This window comes from Macrobrachium nipponense, chromosome 6 (genome assembly GCF_015104395.2).
Source record: "Macrobrachium nipponense isolate FS-2020 chromosome 6, ASM1510439v2, whole genome shotgun sequence".
In the NCBI taxonomy this organism is placed as follows: domain Eukaryota; kingdom Metazoa; phylum Arthropoda; class Malacostraca; order Decapoda; family Palaemonidae; genus Macrobrachium; species Macrobrachium nipponense.
The window spans coordinates 100,917,670-100,932,671 of NC_061108.1; the positions used below are offsets into that span (position 1 = coordinate 100,917,670).

Below are 15,002 nucleotides of genomic sequence, written 5' to 3' on the forward strand. Positions count from 1 at the left end.
CAGTCTGAAGCCCATCAGAGTGAGCATGGACAACCCTTGATGGTACCTTCTGAAGTGTGGTTGTTTCAGTAGCCTTGGTCTTTAGGTGAATACTTGCGGAAAGTCCACCAGAAGGTCTGGGATCCATTCCTTCATGGGCCAGAACAGAACTACCAGAATCATTGAGATATTACTGTGAGATACGAACTTGTTAGAACTGCCCTGACAAGGCTGAAGGGAGGGAAAGCATTAAGATCCAGTCCCGAACAGTCGATCAGTTGCATGTCCGTCGCTCATGCTCAAGGGTCCGGGCTGGGGAAATGAAAATAGAAGGCGGGTGTTCCTTGATGTTGCATACAAGTCTACAAGTATAGTCTACCAAACAATCTTCACAGGTCAGAGCAGATTCTATTGTCAAGAGTCCACTCAGTGGGCAGCACTTCCTTCCATCTGCTCAACTCATCTGCCAGGAGAGTTAACCCTTAAACGCCTATTGGACGTATTAAACATCGACAAAAATTGTCTGTTGGGTGCTTAATTGACATATGATACGTCGATACAAAAAAAAAAGTTTTATTTTAAATTTGCGGAAAAATAGTTATAGGGCTACTTGGTGAAAAATGAAGTATTTATGATAAAACAAAGTTTTATGAATACTTATATACCTGGCAGTTATATATATATATAGCTATAGTCTCTATCGTTCCGGCAGATTTTTCAAAACTCGCGGCAACCGCCGAGTGGTAGGTGTTCGGTTAGGTGGTTAACAACCCTTACAGGGTGGTACTTGGAATCATTCCCATTTTCTATTCCTCAGATCATCTCTTGCCCGACCTGTCTCCTGAGGGGAGGTGGGTGGGTCTTAAAATATATATATAACTGCCAGGTAAGTATTCATAAAACTTTTTGTTTATCATAAATACTTCATTTTTATGACTAGGACTTACCTGGCAGTTTTATATATATATATAGCTGATTCACACATTTGGAGGTGGGTGAAAGACAGCCAACATCATTGGGAAACAACTAAAAGTTGTAGGCAATAACCTTGATTCCTTACCTGCTAAGGTAGCTGACTTCAAAGGTTCCTGTCTCTTGAGTCGCTTTCCCTTAGGAGCGCCAGCCAGGATGAGACCTGTTATGCTGAAACAACTCGCTAGTCTGTCAAACGGGGCGAGACCAACAACGTGACTAGACTTCTGCACTACCTATTTCCCTTTCAATTCTCTGCAACCTTACTCAACTCAACCACCTAACCTTGCAGACTAGATATCTTACCTATCTAGCTAGACTGAGGGTGCTGTTCCAACCAGACAATTCCTCAGACAACCATAAAAACACAAACCCCAAATGAAGGTATATACTAAGGTTAAGGTTGAGGGGAGGTAGTAACTCCTTTACCCAATAACGAAGACATAGCTACGTATGGGCCCAAAGTGTAACACTTCTCGTAATCGACTCTTACCTCTCTGAGGTAATGAGAAGCGAATACAGAGTTGCTTCTCCAAAATGTTGAGTCCATTATTTGTCTAACTGACATGTTTTTCTGATATGCCAATGACGTTGAAATAGCCCTCACTTCGTGGCCCTTCACTTTTAAGATGCCGAAGTTCCCCTTCTCACATAAGAGGTGAGCTGCTCTTATGGTCTCCCTCAAGAAGAATGACAATGCATTCTTTGAGAGGGGCCTATGAGGATCCTTAACAGAACACCATAAAGCACTGGAAGGTCCTCTTAAATTCTTAGTACATGCCAAATATGCCCTGAGGGCTCTCACTGGGCAGAGGAGTCTCTCCTCCTCTTGACCCACTAAACTTGTGAGGTTAGGAACCTCAAAAGTCCTCGGCCAGGGTTTGGATGGGTTCTCATTCTTAGCGAGGAAGTCGAGCCTTAAAGAACATACTGCACCGTCTTGATTGAAGCCTACCTGCTTCTCCATCGCCTGAATCTCGCTGACCCTTTTTGCTGTGGCTAGAGCCATCAGGAATAAAGTTTTCTTTGTCAAATCTCTAAGGGTCGCTTGCGAGATGGGTTCGAACTTCCTGCCGCATAAGAACTTCAAAACCACATCCAAATTCCAAGCCGGAGGTCTTACTGTGTGCTTAGTCATTTCAAACGACTTCAAGAGATCCTTCAAGTCTGTATCTTGAGATAAATCCATGCCTCTATGCCTAAAAACAGCCGAAAGCATGCTTCTGTATCCTTTTATGGTGGACACGGCCAGCTTAGATTCCTGCCTGAGGAACAGGAGAAAATCAGCAATCTGACTCACAGAGGTAGAGGTTGAGGACACGTTGTGTCGTTTACACCAAGATCTAAAGACCTCCCACTTTGATTGGTAGACTCTCTGAGAAGATACCCTCCTCGCTCTTGCGATCGCTCTTGCAGCTTGCGCTGAAAAGCCTCTCGCTCTGGCAAACTTCTTGATAGTCTGAATGCAGTCAGTTGTAGAGCGAGGGGGTTTTGATGATACCTCTCGATGTGGGGCTGTTTGAGAAGCTTTGGACTTGGAGGAAGGCTTCTTGGAAAGTCCACTAGCATCTCCACTACCTCTGTGAACCACTCTCTTGCTGGCCAGAATGGAGCTATCAGGGTCATTCTCCCTGTCTCGAGAAGAGCGAACTTCTTGATGACAAGGTTGATGATCTTGAACAGAGGGAACGCATAAGTGTCCATCCCCGTCCAGGCCATCAAGAAGGCGTCTACTGCTATTGCTTCCCTGTCCGGGACCAGGGAGCAGTAGTTGGGGATTCTCTTGTTCAGGTTGGAGGCGAAGAGATCTATCGAAGGCCTCCCCCATAATTTCCACAGCTCCTGGCAAACTTGAAGATTGAGGGTCCATTCTGTGGGAAGAACTTGCCCTTTCCTGCTGAGCATGTCTGCTCTTACATTCTTCTGTCCCTGTACAAATCTTGTTAAAAGATTTACTCCATTCTCCTTTGCCCACAGAAGGAGTTCTCTTGCTGTCTCGTACAGGGACAGAGAATGAGTTCCTCCTTGCTTTTTGATGTAAGCTAGGGTCGTGGTATTGTCCGAGTTGACCTCCACTACTCTCCCCGAGACAGCATCTCTGAAGGCTTTCAACCCTAATAGAACGGCCATCAACTCTTTCCTGTTGATGTGCCATTGACACATCAACAGGTATTGACACTCAATGAAGTGTGTTTATCCTTCATAGGTACAGCACCACACCAACTGGAAAAAGTAATGACTGATCGGGATCAACCAATACAACCAGAGTCCAATGCCTTCTAGAGACCAAGGTCCCTGTGATGGCAAGACAGAAGCTTCTCATCAGTAGTTGAATCTCAACCAAGGAGAACCAATACTACTTAGTGAATGACTAAGGTGAATGTGGATCTACGTCTTTACAGCTGAATCGAGAGAAGTAAACTCTCACGATTCTGATCATAGAAAAAGTTCCGTCGATGACACCAACCAGTGCAGCTGGCTCTAACCCCTGGTGTTTTACAAAGGACTGAAGAAGTTGTTATTCCGCTACTTTACAGCTGCTTGGCAAGAAAGTCGGAGCTTGCCATGAAAGCAGAGAGAAAAAAAGAGAGGAGGAATGACTGTTCTTGCCCGCTCTTCTCTGAACTTACGATGTTCTCACTGGTAAATGAAGCATTCATTCGTACAACCGTTTCATTCAAGCGAACATGAGCGAAAGCAGAGCTGAGTTAAATGCAGTAAAAGCTTGTGAGAACTTGCCACGTCGTGCTACGCATCTATCTTCTCCGTGATTGAACCTTACGAGGAGGACTACACAAAGGACCTCCTCCTATCTCCTTCAGATGCCTTCTACCGAGGAACAGCGACATCGGTCTTAGCACCTGATGAATAGTCATTCCTGGCTTTCAAAGGTGGGTCCAGCCACTATATTTTAGGGATAGTGTCGAGGTTCCAGGTGAGCTGAAGAGACAGCCAACTGCTCCCTCCCCAGGGAAAAGATACAGACCCTTAGAAATCTCCAGGTGAGACTTCTTAAGGGGCAGAGAAAATGCCTTCCTCTTCTTAGGCCATGGAGGCCTTCAAAGAGGTAGGTTAGGAGGTGTCAGATGATGAAGACGGAAGACTTCATAACAAACTTGCTGCAACACAGGAAGGGAGGGTGCTATGTCATGGCACGGAACTGCATCGATCAAGAGTAGAAAGTTCGTTCGTTATAGCCGAGCACTCGACTCGGCAGAGCCGAGCAGAGTCGTCGAGAGAGCTGAGCAGATTACCACTACATAATTATGAGTGGTAATCATCAACGAAGAACTATCACTTTTTCCCAATTAACTGTTCTCCTTCGAAGCCGAAACTCCAAGAAAAAGAATAAAGAGAGATTCTGTGTCTGCTGTCCTGCGTGTTTGGACCCTAAGGTCCAAGACACTAGGAAGGTACTTGACCATTTACCTAGAAGGTGTTGCATGCAATACCAAGCTCTACATAACCCCCAAACCAGACTGAAGAGCGAATTCATCTGTATTGGTAAAGGCTTGTCTCGCTATCCAAGCGCTCATGATGGTGAGTGCTGAGTACTCGGCAAGCGCTAGAATTTGTAAGAATTCCCACGCTCGGCGAGAAAACTTGACTCTTGTAAGACAATAATCGGGTGAGCCTTGTCTCACCCTGGTACTCAGCAATATGATGAAGCTGAGCATTCGGCAAGTGCTAACGAATCCAAGGGATCCAGGCGCTTGGCGAGTGCCAGGCACTCGGCGAGACTCCCGATTATTGTAATAATTATCAGGAATACCCATTGCTGGAGTGTTTGGAAATTATAGAAAACCAAATCACTCTGAGAATGCCAGAAATTCCAAGGAATTTAATGGCTTAGCGAGACTCCAGATTTTCGTAATGACAGTTACCGGGGATTTCTGTCTCGCCCGAGAGTTTGGAAATTATAGAAAACTGTAAAACTCTGAGAATGCCAAAAAATTCCAAGGAATTCAAACATTCAGCGAGATTCCCAGGTATTGTTACAACAATTATCAGGAATTCTCGTTTCGTACGAGTGTTTGCAGATCATTGAAGGACAAAACACTCCGTGCTAAAAATTCCAAAGAATTTAAGCACTCAACAAGACTCCCAAATTTTGTCAAACAGTCATCGGGTAGAGGTCCCTCCTCGACTCCTGTAAATATCAAGGAGGAACAGGCATAAAAACCAGTCCTACATGTGAGCATTTAAGACTGGAATGAGAGTACAACTCAACAAAAATGCACTCGAGGCTCCCAAATCGTAAGAACTCATAGGGGACTGCAAATTGAAATCTGTCCAAAGGACAGAAAGCCAGGGAGAACACAGAGTTCGGATGTTCAAATCCTAAGAATCTAAACATCAGATGTTGATATGGAGGAGTTACATCAGGGGATATACCTGGCTGAGACCTCTACCAAACTGCTGACTGCCTACTGGTGAACCTAGACTGTCAGGCGTGAAGTTGACGTGAAACCAGCCCCCCCCCTGCTCACATAAGCGACCACTGTGGTGTTGTCCAACATGAGAACAACAGAATGACCTACTTTCTCCCCAAATTTCTTCAGACCCAGAAAGGCTGCCTTTAACTCTAAGTTGTTGATATGCTGCTGTTTGTCCTCCACACCCAAAACGCCCAAAGTAATGAGGCCACCTAAATGAGCACCCCAACCTGCATGGAGGTGTCTGAAAACAGAAGGAAGTCTGGGGGAAGAGAATGCAGAGGAACACCCTTCAAGAGATTCCAGTCATCCAACCACCAACGAAGGTCTTCTCTCACTTACAGAGACAGAGGAACTTATTAGGGGTGAGTCCCCCGCCGGTGACCAGAATTCCCTCAGTCTCCATTGCACAGACCAAAGATGAAGTTGCCCATGAGGGACCAGCTTCTCCAAAGAAGACAAAATTTCCAGAAGAACCTGCCACTGATGAGCTGACTGATGTGGTTGCGATAGAAAGTTGCGCTCACTCGCAACTTCTCCAACCTTTGATCCGATGGGAAAACTCTTGCAACTGCTACATCGATGACCATGCCCAGATAAGGATCCTTTGACTGGGTACGAGGTTTGACTTCTCTTGGTTTACCATGATGCCTAGTTCCAGACAAAACCGAAGCAGACGATCTCTGTCTTGCAGCAGCTTCTCCCTGGAACCTGCCAAGACCAACCGATCATCGAGGTACCTCAGCAAACGGATCCCTGAGCATGGGCCCAACTTGAGACGAGAGATGACCCTTGTGAACACCTGAGGGGCTGTGGTCAGCCCGAAGCACAGGACTTTGAACTTGAAGACATTGCCTCCAAGAGAAAAGCGAAGGAACTTTCTGGACAATGGATGAAGTGATCTGGAAATATGCGTCCTTCAAATCTATCGATAGCATGAAGTTGCTTTCCCTCACAGCTGCCAACTGATCGTGGGGTCTCCATCTTGAACTTCGTTTTCCTGATGAAATGATTCAAGGTGGATAAGATGTGACTGTAAAGTCCAGGAGACGGATGCACCACTTCATCTATTGCATCCTTGTCCAGCATCTTCTGCATTCCTCCCAGAGAGCCAAGAACTTCGGAGAATCTGGGGGATACACCCACCTGAGCAGAGCCTTGTCCAAGAGGGGGGGTAAAGAAGTTGCATGGCAGTAGATACCCACCCGAAGGAAATCTACTACCTACTTCTCTTCCCCATAACTCTGCCACTTGGCCCACTGTCCCACCAGGCACCCCTAAAGTCAATTATAATTATCAACATCAAACACAGTACATATATGCATAATTCAAAATAACAAAATAAAGACCCCACCGAGAAAAAGTTGATTAACAGCTAGTCAACAAGAGCTCACAAGCATACATCTTCGTCAGAAGACGACCGAAAGCAAAGTGGAGTGTTTACATCCAAGAAGGCAGGCCTACCCGCCTACCAGACAGTAGTTACTGCCTAACCACCTTGTTCAAGAATTTAACGGCCATATTTCAGCCTGTGCTGAAAGTAATTCTTGATGTAAAGGACTGAGGGTTCGTATATCATGTACGAACAAAATTATATAAATATACAAAGTATTTTCAAAAGAAAACAACAGTTATAGCCATCATGCCATGTCTTAACGGAAATTTTCCACCTTTCAGCCATACTGCAGTGACTGTTTTATTCACTTCCCACAGACCTAAAACAGCCTCATAGATAACAATATTTCAAGCTATTACGAATATTAACCTACTAAGGTAATTTACAACCACGAAATTATTAAAATACCTTCCATTTGCACTCACACAGCCAATGTCTTATTATTTACCAACAATGAGATCAAACATAATTGCTGAAAGCCCACCAATCATTTGTGTTTGATCTGCTTAGACTGTATGATACACGTTCACCATTTGTGTACTTATATGGTCATGTTACCAATAAAATTTGGCAAGTTTTTTTATCTAAGTAGGGTACATATTTTAAGGGTTCTATGTATACTTAAGCATTCAGATGTCTTACAAAAGAAATAGTTTGCATCTTTTTCACAATAAGCCTACAATATAAAGGCCTGTCCACACTAGGAAACATTGTTTGGAAGCAAAGCTTGCAAACTGTTTGCAAACAATGTTTCCCGTCCAGACCCAAGTTGTCGTCAGGATGTTTGTTGGTGCAGTAGCCTCTGTATTTTGCATGATGAGGAAGATGACAAGAAGGAAGAGCACTAACGATGCTTACTTACCTTCCTTTCCCACATATTGTTGGTCTTTGATGCCAAAAGGATCCCAAGTAAGGAGTCCAAGGAGACTATAACGTCAACACCTGTGGGGCAGTCGCCAGTTTAAGGCACTATGATTGGAACTGAAAGACAGACCCACTGCAACTCAGGCAAAGGATCGATCCCTAAAAGATCATAAAGGTGATCGAGAGTGACCAGGACCATAAACTGGGGACTAGGCATGAGCAATCTCATGTACCAGGGATAGGTCACAAGTGAACCCACGAGCCAATCCACCTGTAGCACCCGCAATCACTTGACAGCCATGTGAGGACTTCTTGAACCCACGAGCCAATATGTGAGGACTTCTTAAGTCTTTTTGCAAAGGGCTGTCCTCCAGGGCTTCTTCCTACTCTTCCAATAATATAATACGCTGGGAGGAAGGTGGGGAAGAGGAAAGCATAGCACAACAGGACTTCTTCAACCTCTCAAGACCATGGGTCTCCCCAACCTTTCCCAGACTCATCAAGGACAGAGCCAAGGCAAGCATACTAAAAGGAACTGAAGCACAGGCTGCTAGTGTCAGAAACACAGGTATATCAACAGCAACTGCAGTGTCAAAATAATTGGTATGTGTCAGAGACAACTGTCAAAGCAGTGAGTTTCATTAAAAAACATTTGGCCAGAGCCAGACATTCCAAAGGTGACCAGGGAGGGGTCTCCTGTAATGCACATGAGAGATTATATTGCATTCAGCAAGGGAAGAGGGAACCGAATCTGAGATGATAAGGGTCAAATGAATTGCAATCACACTGACCAATTCCAGTCAAGAGTCCGTGTAGGTTGCCATCAGTCCATGCATACACTCTTCAGATTGACCAATGGAGGACAAAAGAGGGGGTCAAAGTCAGCAAAAAGTAGGAGCATGGGAGAACAGGCAAGTATTGCTCTCAAAAGAGCCTTCTTCTGTAAAAGGCATAGAATGAAGGTCAACAGTTCAAACCATACAAGCCACGCACACTTGAATACTTACAGAGAAGGTGAATCTTGCACACCAATGTACTCGCCCTGGGCATGTACACTGATCACTCTCATGAGTCAGAAAACTGTCAGGTACTATCATCATTCTTACAACAATTGTAACCATAATCAGAAACAAACATCCAAAGTCAACTACCATTCAAACCAAGACATACTTTCAGAAATTTCAACAACACCAATGGTGAAGAGTAGTCCATGATATCTATTTAGCAAAACAGCCAAATAACAGGTGATGCTGTTAATTGAGTGAAGTTGTAGTTCTCTTAACCTTGTTGCTAAGCCAACTACCTACTAGCTTTTGCTGAAGGCAATCCATAAAAAAAATGAAGGTTTGAATTCTCATAGACACTATTAAACATTCAAGTCAAAATTTACAGCTCAAAGAAACCACCATAATGGCATTAGTAAAAATAAGTTATATATATCAAAACCACATCTGGCTTTACAAAGATAATTAAGAAAGGTTGCTGAATGACCTATTTAAAAGATGGAAGGAATATTACACACGCAGTACAACTACATTAGAAAACACCAAATACTGAGCTTTAAATAATCTATACATACCTTCTGGCTTTTTGTGTACTACTTCCTTTTTTTGTACTGATTTATGCTGTGCTCCATGAATCTTCTTTTCTTGAAGGTTCTCTTGATTTTTCTTGGGTTTGCTGGTCCTTTTTCCAGTCTGCTCCATTCTTACCTTATCATTACTTTTTATATCTTTATTTGTTTTTGAGGAACATTGGTTTTTTACAGGCTTTTTTTCCTTTGCAGGTTCTTTTGCACGTTTCTCACCACCCCTTTTAGCTTTTTTTTTTCCTTTTTTTCCAAAATTAGGACTCCAAGATTCATCTTCACTGTCAGAACAACATAAACGCCACAGATGAGGTTTGGATTGTCTACGCCTCAGAATCATGGATAAGTTACAATTTTCATCAATGACCCTTAACATTTTATCTCCCTCTTCAACCACTTTAGGGTGGTCAGTATTTTCTCTATTTACTGTCTTGGGCTTACAACCTCGTTTCCTACATCTTTCAGGTGACTTTATTTCCTGATGAGTACTGCCAGCGCTCTTTGAACTAGCTCTTTGGCTGCGCTTATTTGCTAATGATTTGGTGTCTTCATTTTTATCTTCCTTTCCTCTACCAGCATTAGGACCATTTTTATGTATAACTTTAGTGTCAGTTTTCCCAGCTTTCAATTTCCTTACCTTGGATGGTTGGGAATTTTCATTTTCTGGCTCACTATTCAAACTCCTCTTTCTTTTTTGCTGCTTTGTAGAAGTCTTACTTAATGCATTCTTATTGGACGATATTACAGCATTGTTATTCTTTACCTGCAACACCTGTCTGTTAGTTTTATTATTTGCAGGCTTAGCATTTATGCTACGTTTTTGTTTGGTCTCCGGCCAGATGGAAACAGCAACATTTTCTTTGTCTTTTACTAAACTGTATCCAATAACTTTGTGTAACTTATAAGCTGGTATTAATTGACACTTTTTGTTTCCCATCATATCATCGGTTATTTCATTCATGAAAAATTTTTCAACAGAAATGCCATTGGCACACGGATCATTGTTTACTTCAACCATGTTAGATGAACCTGAAAAACAGATAAACATCAGATTACAGTACTTTTTAAGGCTTCTTTTATGCTCATGTCTTAACATCTGGTAACTTCAAAACAACTCAATGCTGAACAACTTCCTAAGCTAATAAAACCAAAAATCACAATTTGTCGTAAATTTTATTATTCCTAACTATACAAACTTGAGGTTCTTTACATATGGAATATACTTACAGCGCAGCTGGAACCGGTCGTAAGCTTTCGAACAAGGTGGTTCAGTAGTTAACTGCTTGTCCGATGGTCGGGAGTCCCGCCCGACTAGAGGGTAAACATTCACTTTGCTTTAGGCCCAGGAACAGAGTGAGGGGTGGCATGAGGTGGGACTATGTGTAAAGGACCTCAGGTTTGATTAGTTAGGAAAAATGATATTGTTATGTTACAATAAAGTTTCATACATACTTACCTGGCAGATATATACATAGCTAAGACTCCGTCGTCCCCGACAGAAATTCAAATTTCGCGCCACTCGCTACAGGTAGGTCAGGTGATCTACCGGCCTGCCCTGGGCGGCAGGACTAGGAACCATCCCCGTTTTCTATCATATTTTCTCTCTTCCACCTGTCTCCTGCGGGGAGGCTGGGTGGGCCTTTAATTGTATATATCTGCCAGGTAAGTATGTATGAAACTTTATTGTAACATAACAATATCATTTTCATACAATCAACTTACCTGTCAGATATATACATAGCTGATTGGCACCCTTCGGTGGAGGGTAAGAGACAGCTACTATATGGAATAGACAGGTAAACAACATATGTTGAAGGTATAAATAAAACCTTGGTTCCTACCTGATAGGTGGTAGACTTCGTGGGTGTTTGCCCAGTAGTCTGCATCACCTCAAGAAACTTTAGCGAGATATATGATCTATGGCCAAGAGTTCTTGTGGGTCTGCCGATGGGGTCTTATCCGCTTACTCGGCAGAGCCTGAAAGGACTTTGTCAATGGGTGCTGATCCACTTATATGACAATACACCTTATGAAGGAGCACACAACCAATCCCGACCACCTGATCCTAACCATATGTTAGAACTAAGGATTGTTCCGAGTTATCCCCGAACTCTTCACAACAACCGTAGCTCAAAAACCACTACGCACACATACATAATTTCTAAAAAAAAAATTATACTCATCTAATTAGATATGACAAGATTCTCTTACTGAACAACATAGACGGCCGCCCGTGCTAAACCAAGTCCTCCATTGTTCGAAGAGACTCCAGACCATATCTAAAAAGAAGAAAAGTATATACTTTTAAGGATTGGTGTCGGCTCCCGTACCCAGAATCGTATCCGCCGATACGAAAGGACCCGAGAAAAACACTTCTCATATGTCATACGAACGTCTTTCAAGTAACGAGATGCAAATACTGAGTTGCATCTCCAAAATGTCGTATCTATGATGTTTTTAAGCGACATATTCTTATGAAATGAGAGAGACGTCGCTACTGCTCTCACTTCATGAGCTTTAACTTTCAACAGTCGCAACTGTTCGTCAGAACAGACCTTATGCGCGTCTGTAATGACGTTCCTCACAAAGAATGCCAGAGCATTCTTGGACATCAGTCTTGTGGGGTCTTTTACTGCGCACCAAAGACCTTGTCTAGAGCCTCCCATCTGATGCTTTCTCTGAATGTAGAACTTTAGAGCTCTTACAGGGCATAGAGATCTTTCTGCTTCTCTTCCTACGAGACTCGATATGCCTTTGACTTCGAATGACTTAGGCCAGGGATTCGAGGGATTCTCATTCTTAGCTAAAAACAGGGTCTTAAACGAGCAAATAGCTGAGTCTCCCTTGAAACCTACTTTATCCTGCAGAGCATGTAATTCACTAACTCTCTTTGCCGTAGCTAAAGATAATAGGAATAGGCATTTTCTGGTGATGTCTTGAAACGAAGCCAGATGAGGAGGTTCGAATCTTTCAGATGAAAGAAACTTGAGAACCACGTCTAGGTTCCAGTTCGGAGGGACCAGTTCCTTCGACTTTGAAGTCTCAAAGGACCTTATGAGATCGTGGAGATCTTTATTATCTGCCAGATCTAATCCTCTATTCCTGAAGACTGCCGAGAGCATACTTCTGTATCCCTTTATTGCGGATACAGCTAGATGAGATTGCTCTCTCAGGAATAGAAGGAAATCAGCAATTTCCGCTATAGAGGTAGTGGAGGAGCACAACTTCTTAGTTCTACACCACCTTCTAAAAACCTCCCACTTCGACTGATATACTTTCGTAGTGGAGGTTCTGAGTGCTCTCGCGATCGCGCTTGCAACTTCGCGAGAAAACCCTCTCGCTCTGACGAGTCTTTCGATAGTCGAAAGGCAGTCAGAGCGAGAGCGGGGAGGTTTTGATGATACCTCTTGAAGTGTGGCTGTCTGAGAAGATCCATCCTTCTTGGTAGGGATCTGGGAAAGTCTACGATCCACTCTACCACCTCCGTGAACCAATCTTGGGCCGGCCAAAAGGGGGCTATCAATGTCATCCTCGTCTCCTTTGACGCCACAAACTTTTTTAGTACTAGTCCCAGGATTTTGAATGGAGGAAAAGCATAGACGTCTACGCGAGACCAATCTAGCAGGAAGGCGTCTACCATAAGAGCTCTTGGGTCTTCCACGACCGAGCAAAAGACTGCCAGCCTTTTGGAGATGAATGTGGCAAAGAGATCCACATGAGGTGTCCCCCACAGCGACCAGAGATCTTGACACACCTCCTCGTGTAGGGTCCACTCTGTATGAAGGACCTGGTTCCTCCTGCTGAGTCTGTCCGCCCTCACATTCTTTACTCCCTGAACGAACCTTGTCAGAAGGGAGATGTTCCTGTGAGACGTCCAAAGCAAACGGTCTCTCGTCAGCTCGTAAAGGAACGAGGAGTGAGTCCCTCCCTGTTTTCGAATGTAGGCAAGTGCGGTGGTGTTGTCCACGTTTACTTGCACTACTTTGTTCGACACCAGAGGTTCTAGACTCTTCAAAGCCAGATGCACGGCGAAGAGCTCTTTGCAGTTTATGTGCCAAGACACCTGCGCTGGTTCCCAGGTGCCTGACACCTCCTTCGAGCCTAATGTTGCTCCCCAACCTTTCTCCGACGCGTCGGAGTACAACACTAGGTCTGGGTTTCTGGGTTCTTAGAGAGATCCCTTTGTTCTCTTTCAGAGGGGGCAACCACCATTCCAGGTGCGGTCTTATCTCCACTGGAATGGGAAAGGCGTCCGAAAGTTGTCCAGTTTTCCAACTCCAAGACTTCTTGAGGAAGAATTGAAGCGGACGTAAATGAAGTCTTCCTAGCGGAAGAACTGTTCGAGCGAGGAAAGGGTCCCTAGAAGGCTCAACCATTCCCTCGCCGACGTCTGTTCCTTCCTTAAGAAGAGAGAGACTATCTGCAAACCTTTTGCGATTCTCTCTTGCGAAGGAAATAATCGAAAACCCCGAGAATCCATCTGAATCCCCAGATAGACTAAGTTCTGTCTGGGGGTCAGCTGCGACTTCTCGAGGTTCACGAGCAATCCCAACGCTTTGATCAGATCTAAAGTTAACGTCAGGTCCTCCAAGCACTGTCTCTCTGACCTGGCCCTGATGAGCCAGTCGTCCAGATACAGAGAGATATTTACTCCTTTGAGGTGAAGAAACCTCGCCACATTTTTCAACAGGCTTGTGAAGACCTGAGGAGCTGTGGACAGGCCGAAACACAAGGCTCTGAACTGAAAGATCCTTCCCCCCGTCATGAAACGGAGGTACTTCTTCGATGAAGGGTGGATCGGGACGTGAAAATAGGCGTCCTGGAGATCTAGAGACACCATCCAATCTCCTTGTCGCAATGACGCAAGGACTGAGGCAGAAGTCTCCATCGAGAACTTCTCCTTCCGAACAAATTTGTTCAGAGAGCTGACGTCTAGTACTGGTCTCCAGCCTCCCGAGGCCTTCGCAACCAGAAAAAGGCGATTGTAAAACCCCGGGGAGTTTTGATCCAGTACTAGTTCTATCGCTCTCTTTGTCCCACATTTGTTCCACCATCGATCGAAGAGTATCCCTCAGCACAGGATCCTTGTACTTGGCTGTTAGTTCCCGTGGTATTGACGTTAGGGGAGGAGTGTTCAGGAAAGGGATACGATATCCCTTCCTTATTACAGACAACGATGACGCGTCTGCGTTTATAAGTGTCCAGGCCTCCACAAATCCCAGGAGCCTGGCACCTACTGGTGCTTGGAGGAGAGAAGCATCACTTTCCCTTTTTAAAGGGACGAAAGGCAGACCTACCTCTCTTCTCAGGAGCCTTCCTTCTTGCGGGAGGTCTGGAGGTAGGGCCACCTCGAAAGGGCTGAACCGATGTACTCGGTCCTTTCTTGTCAGGTGTAGAAGCAGGCTTCTTCTTCCTTGCTGACTGCGTCAGAAGGTCCTGAGTCGCCTTCTCAGTTAAAGAACGAGAAATGTCCTTCACCAACTGAGAAGGGAACAAAAAGTCAGACAAAGGCGAATACAGCAGCGCTGCCCTCTGAGCGTGGGAGACTGCCTTGGTTAAAAAGGCACTATATACCGTCCTCTTTTTTAGAAGACCTGCTCCAAACAAAGAGGAGATCTCAAACGAGCCATCCTGCACCGCTTTGTCTATACAAGACAATATGCACAAAAGGACTTCTGGTTCGATTCCTTCAGAATCATGGGCTTTCTTGGACATCACCCCCAAGGGACCAATCTAAGAAGTTGAAAACTTCCAATACATGAAAGAG

The 15,002-nt window shown here is 44.3% G+C and overlaps 1 protein-coding gene across 5 annotated transcripts in view; it reads right to left on the reverse strand.

Annotated features, from left to right (window-relative positions):
- The window catches only part of LOC135216734 (transcriptional regulator ATRX homolog), a 216,205-nt gene that overhangs the window by 77,963 nt on the left and 123,240 nt on the right, over positions 1-15,002 (reverse strand). For all 5 annotated transcript variants that reach the window (XM_064252200.1, XM_064252198.1, XM_064252202.1 and 2 more), the window contains exon 2: positions 9,227-10,264. In XM_064252200.1, coding sequence (XP_064108270.1) covers positions 9,227-10,253 — 1,027 coding nt within the window. In that variant the 5' untranslated portion in view covers positions 10,254-10,264. The remainder of the gene's footprint in view (positions 1-9,226; positions 10,265-15,002) is intronic.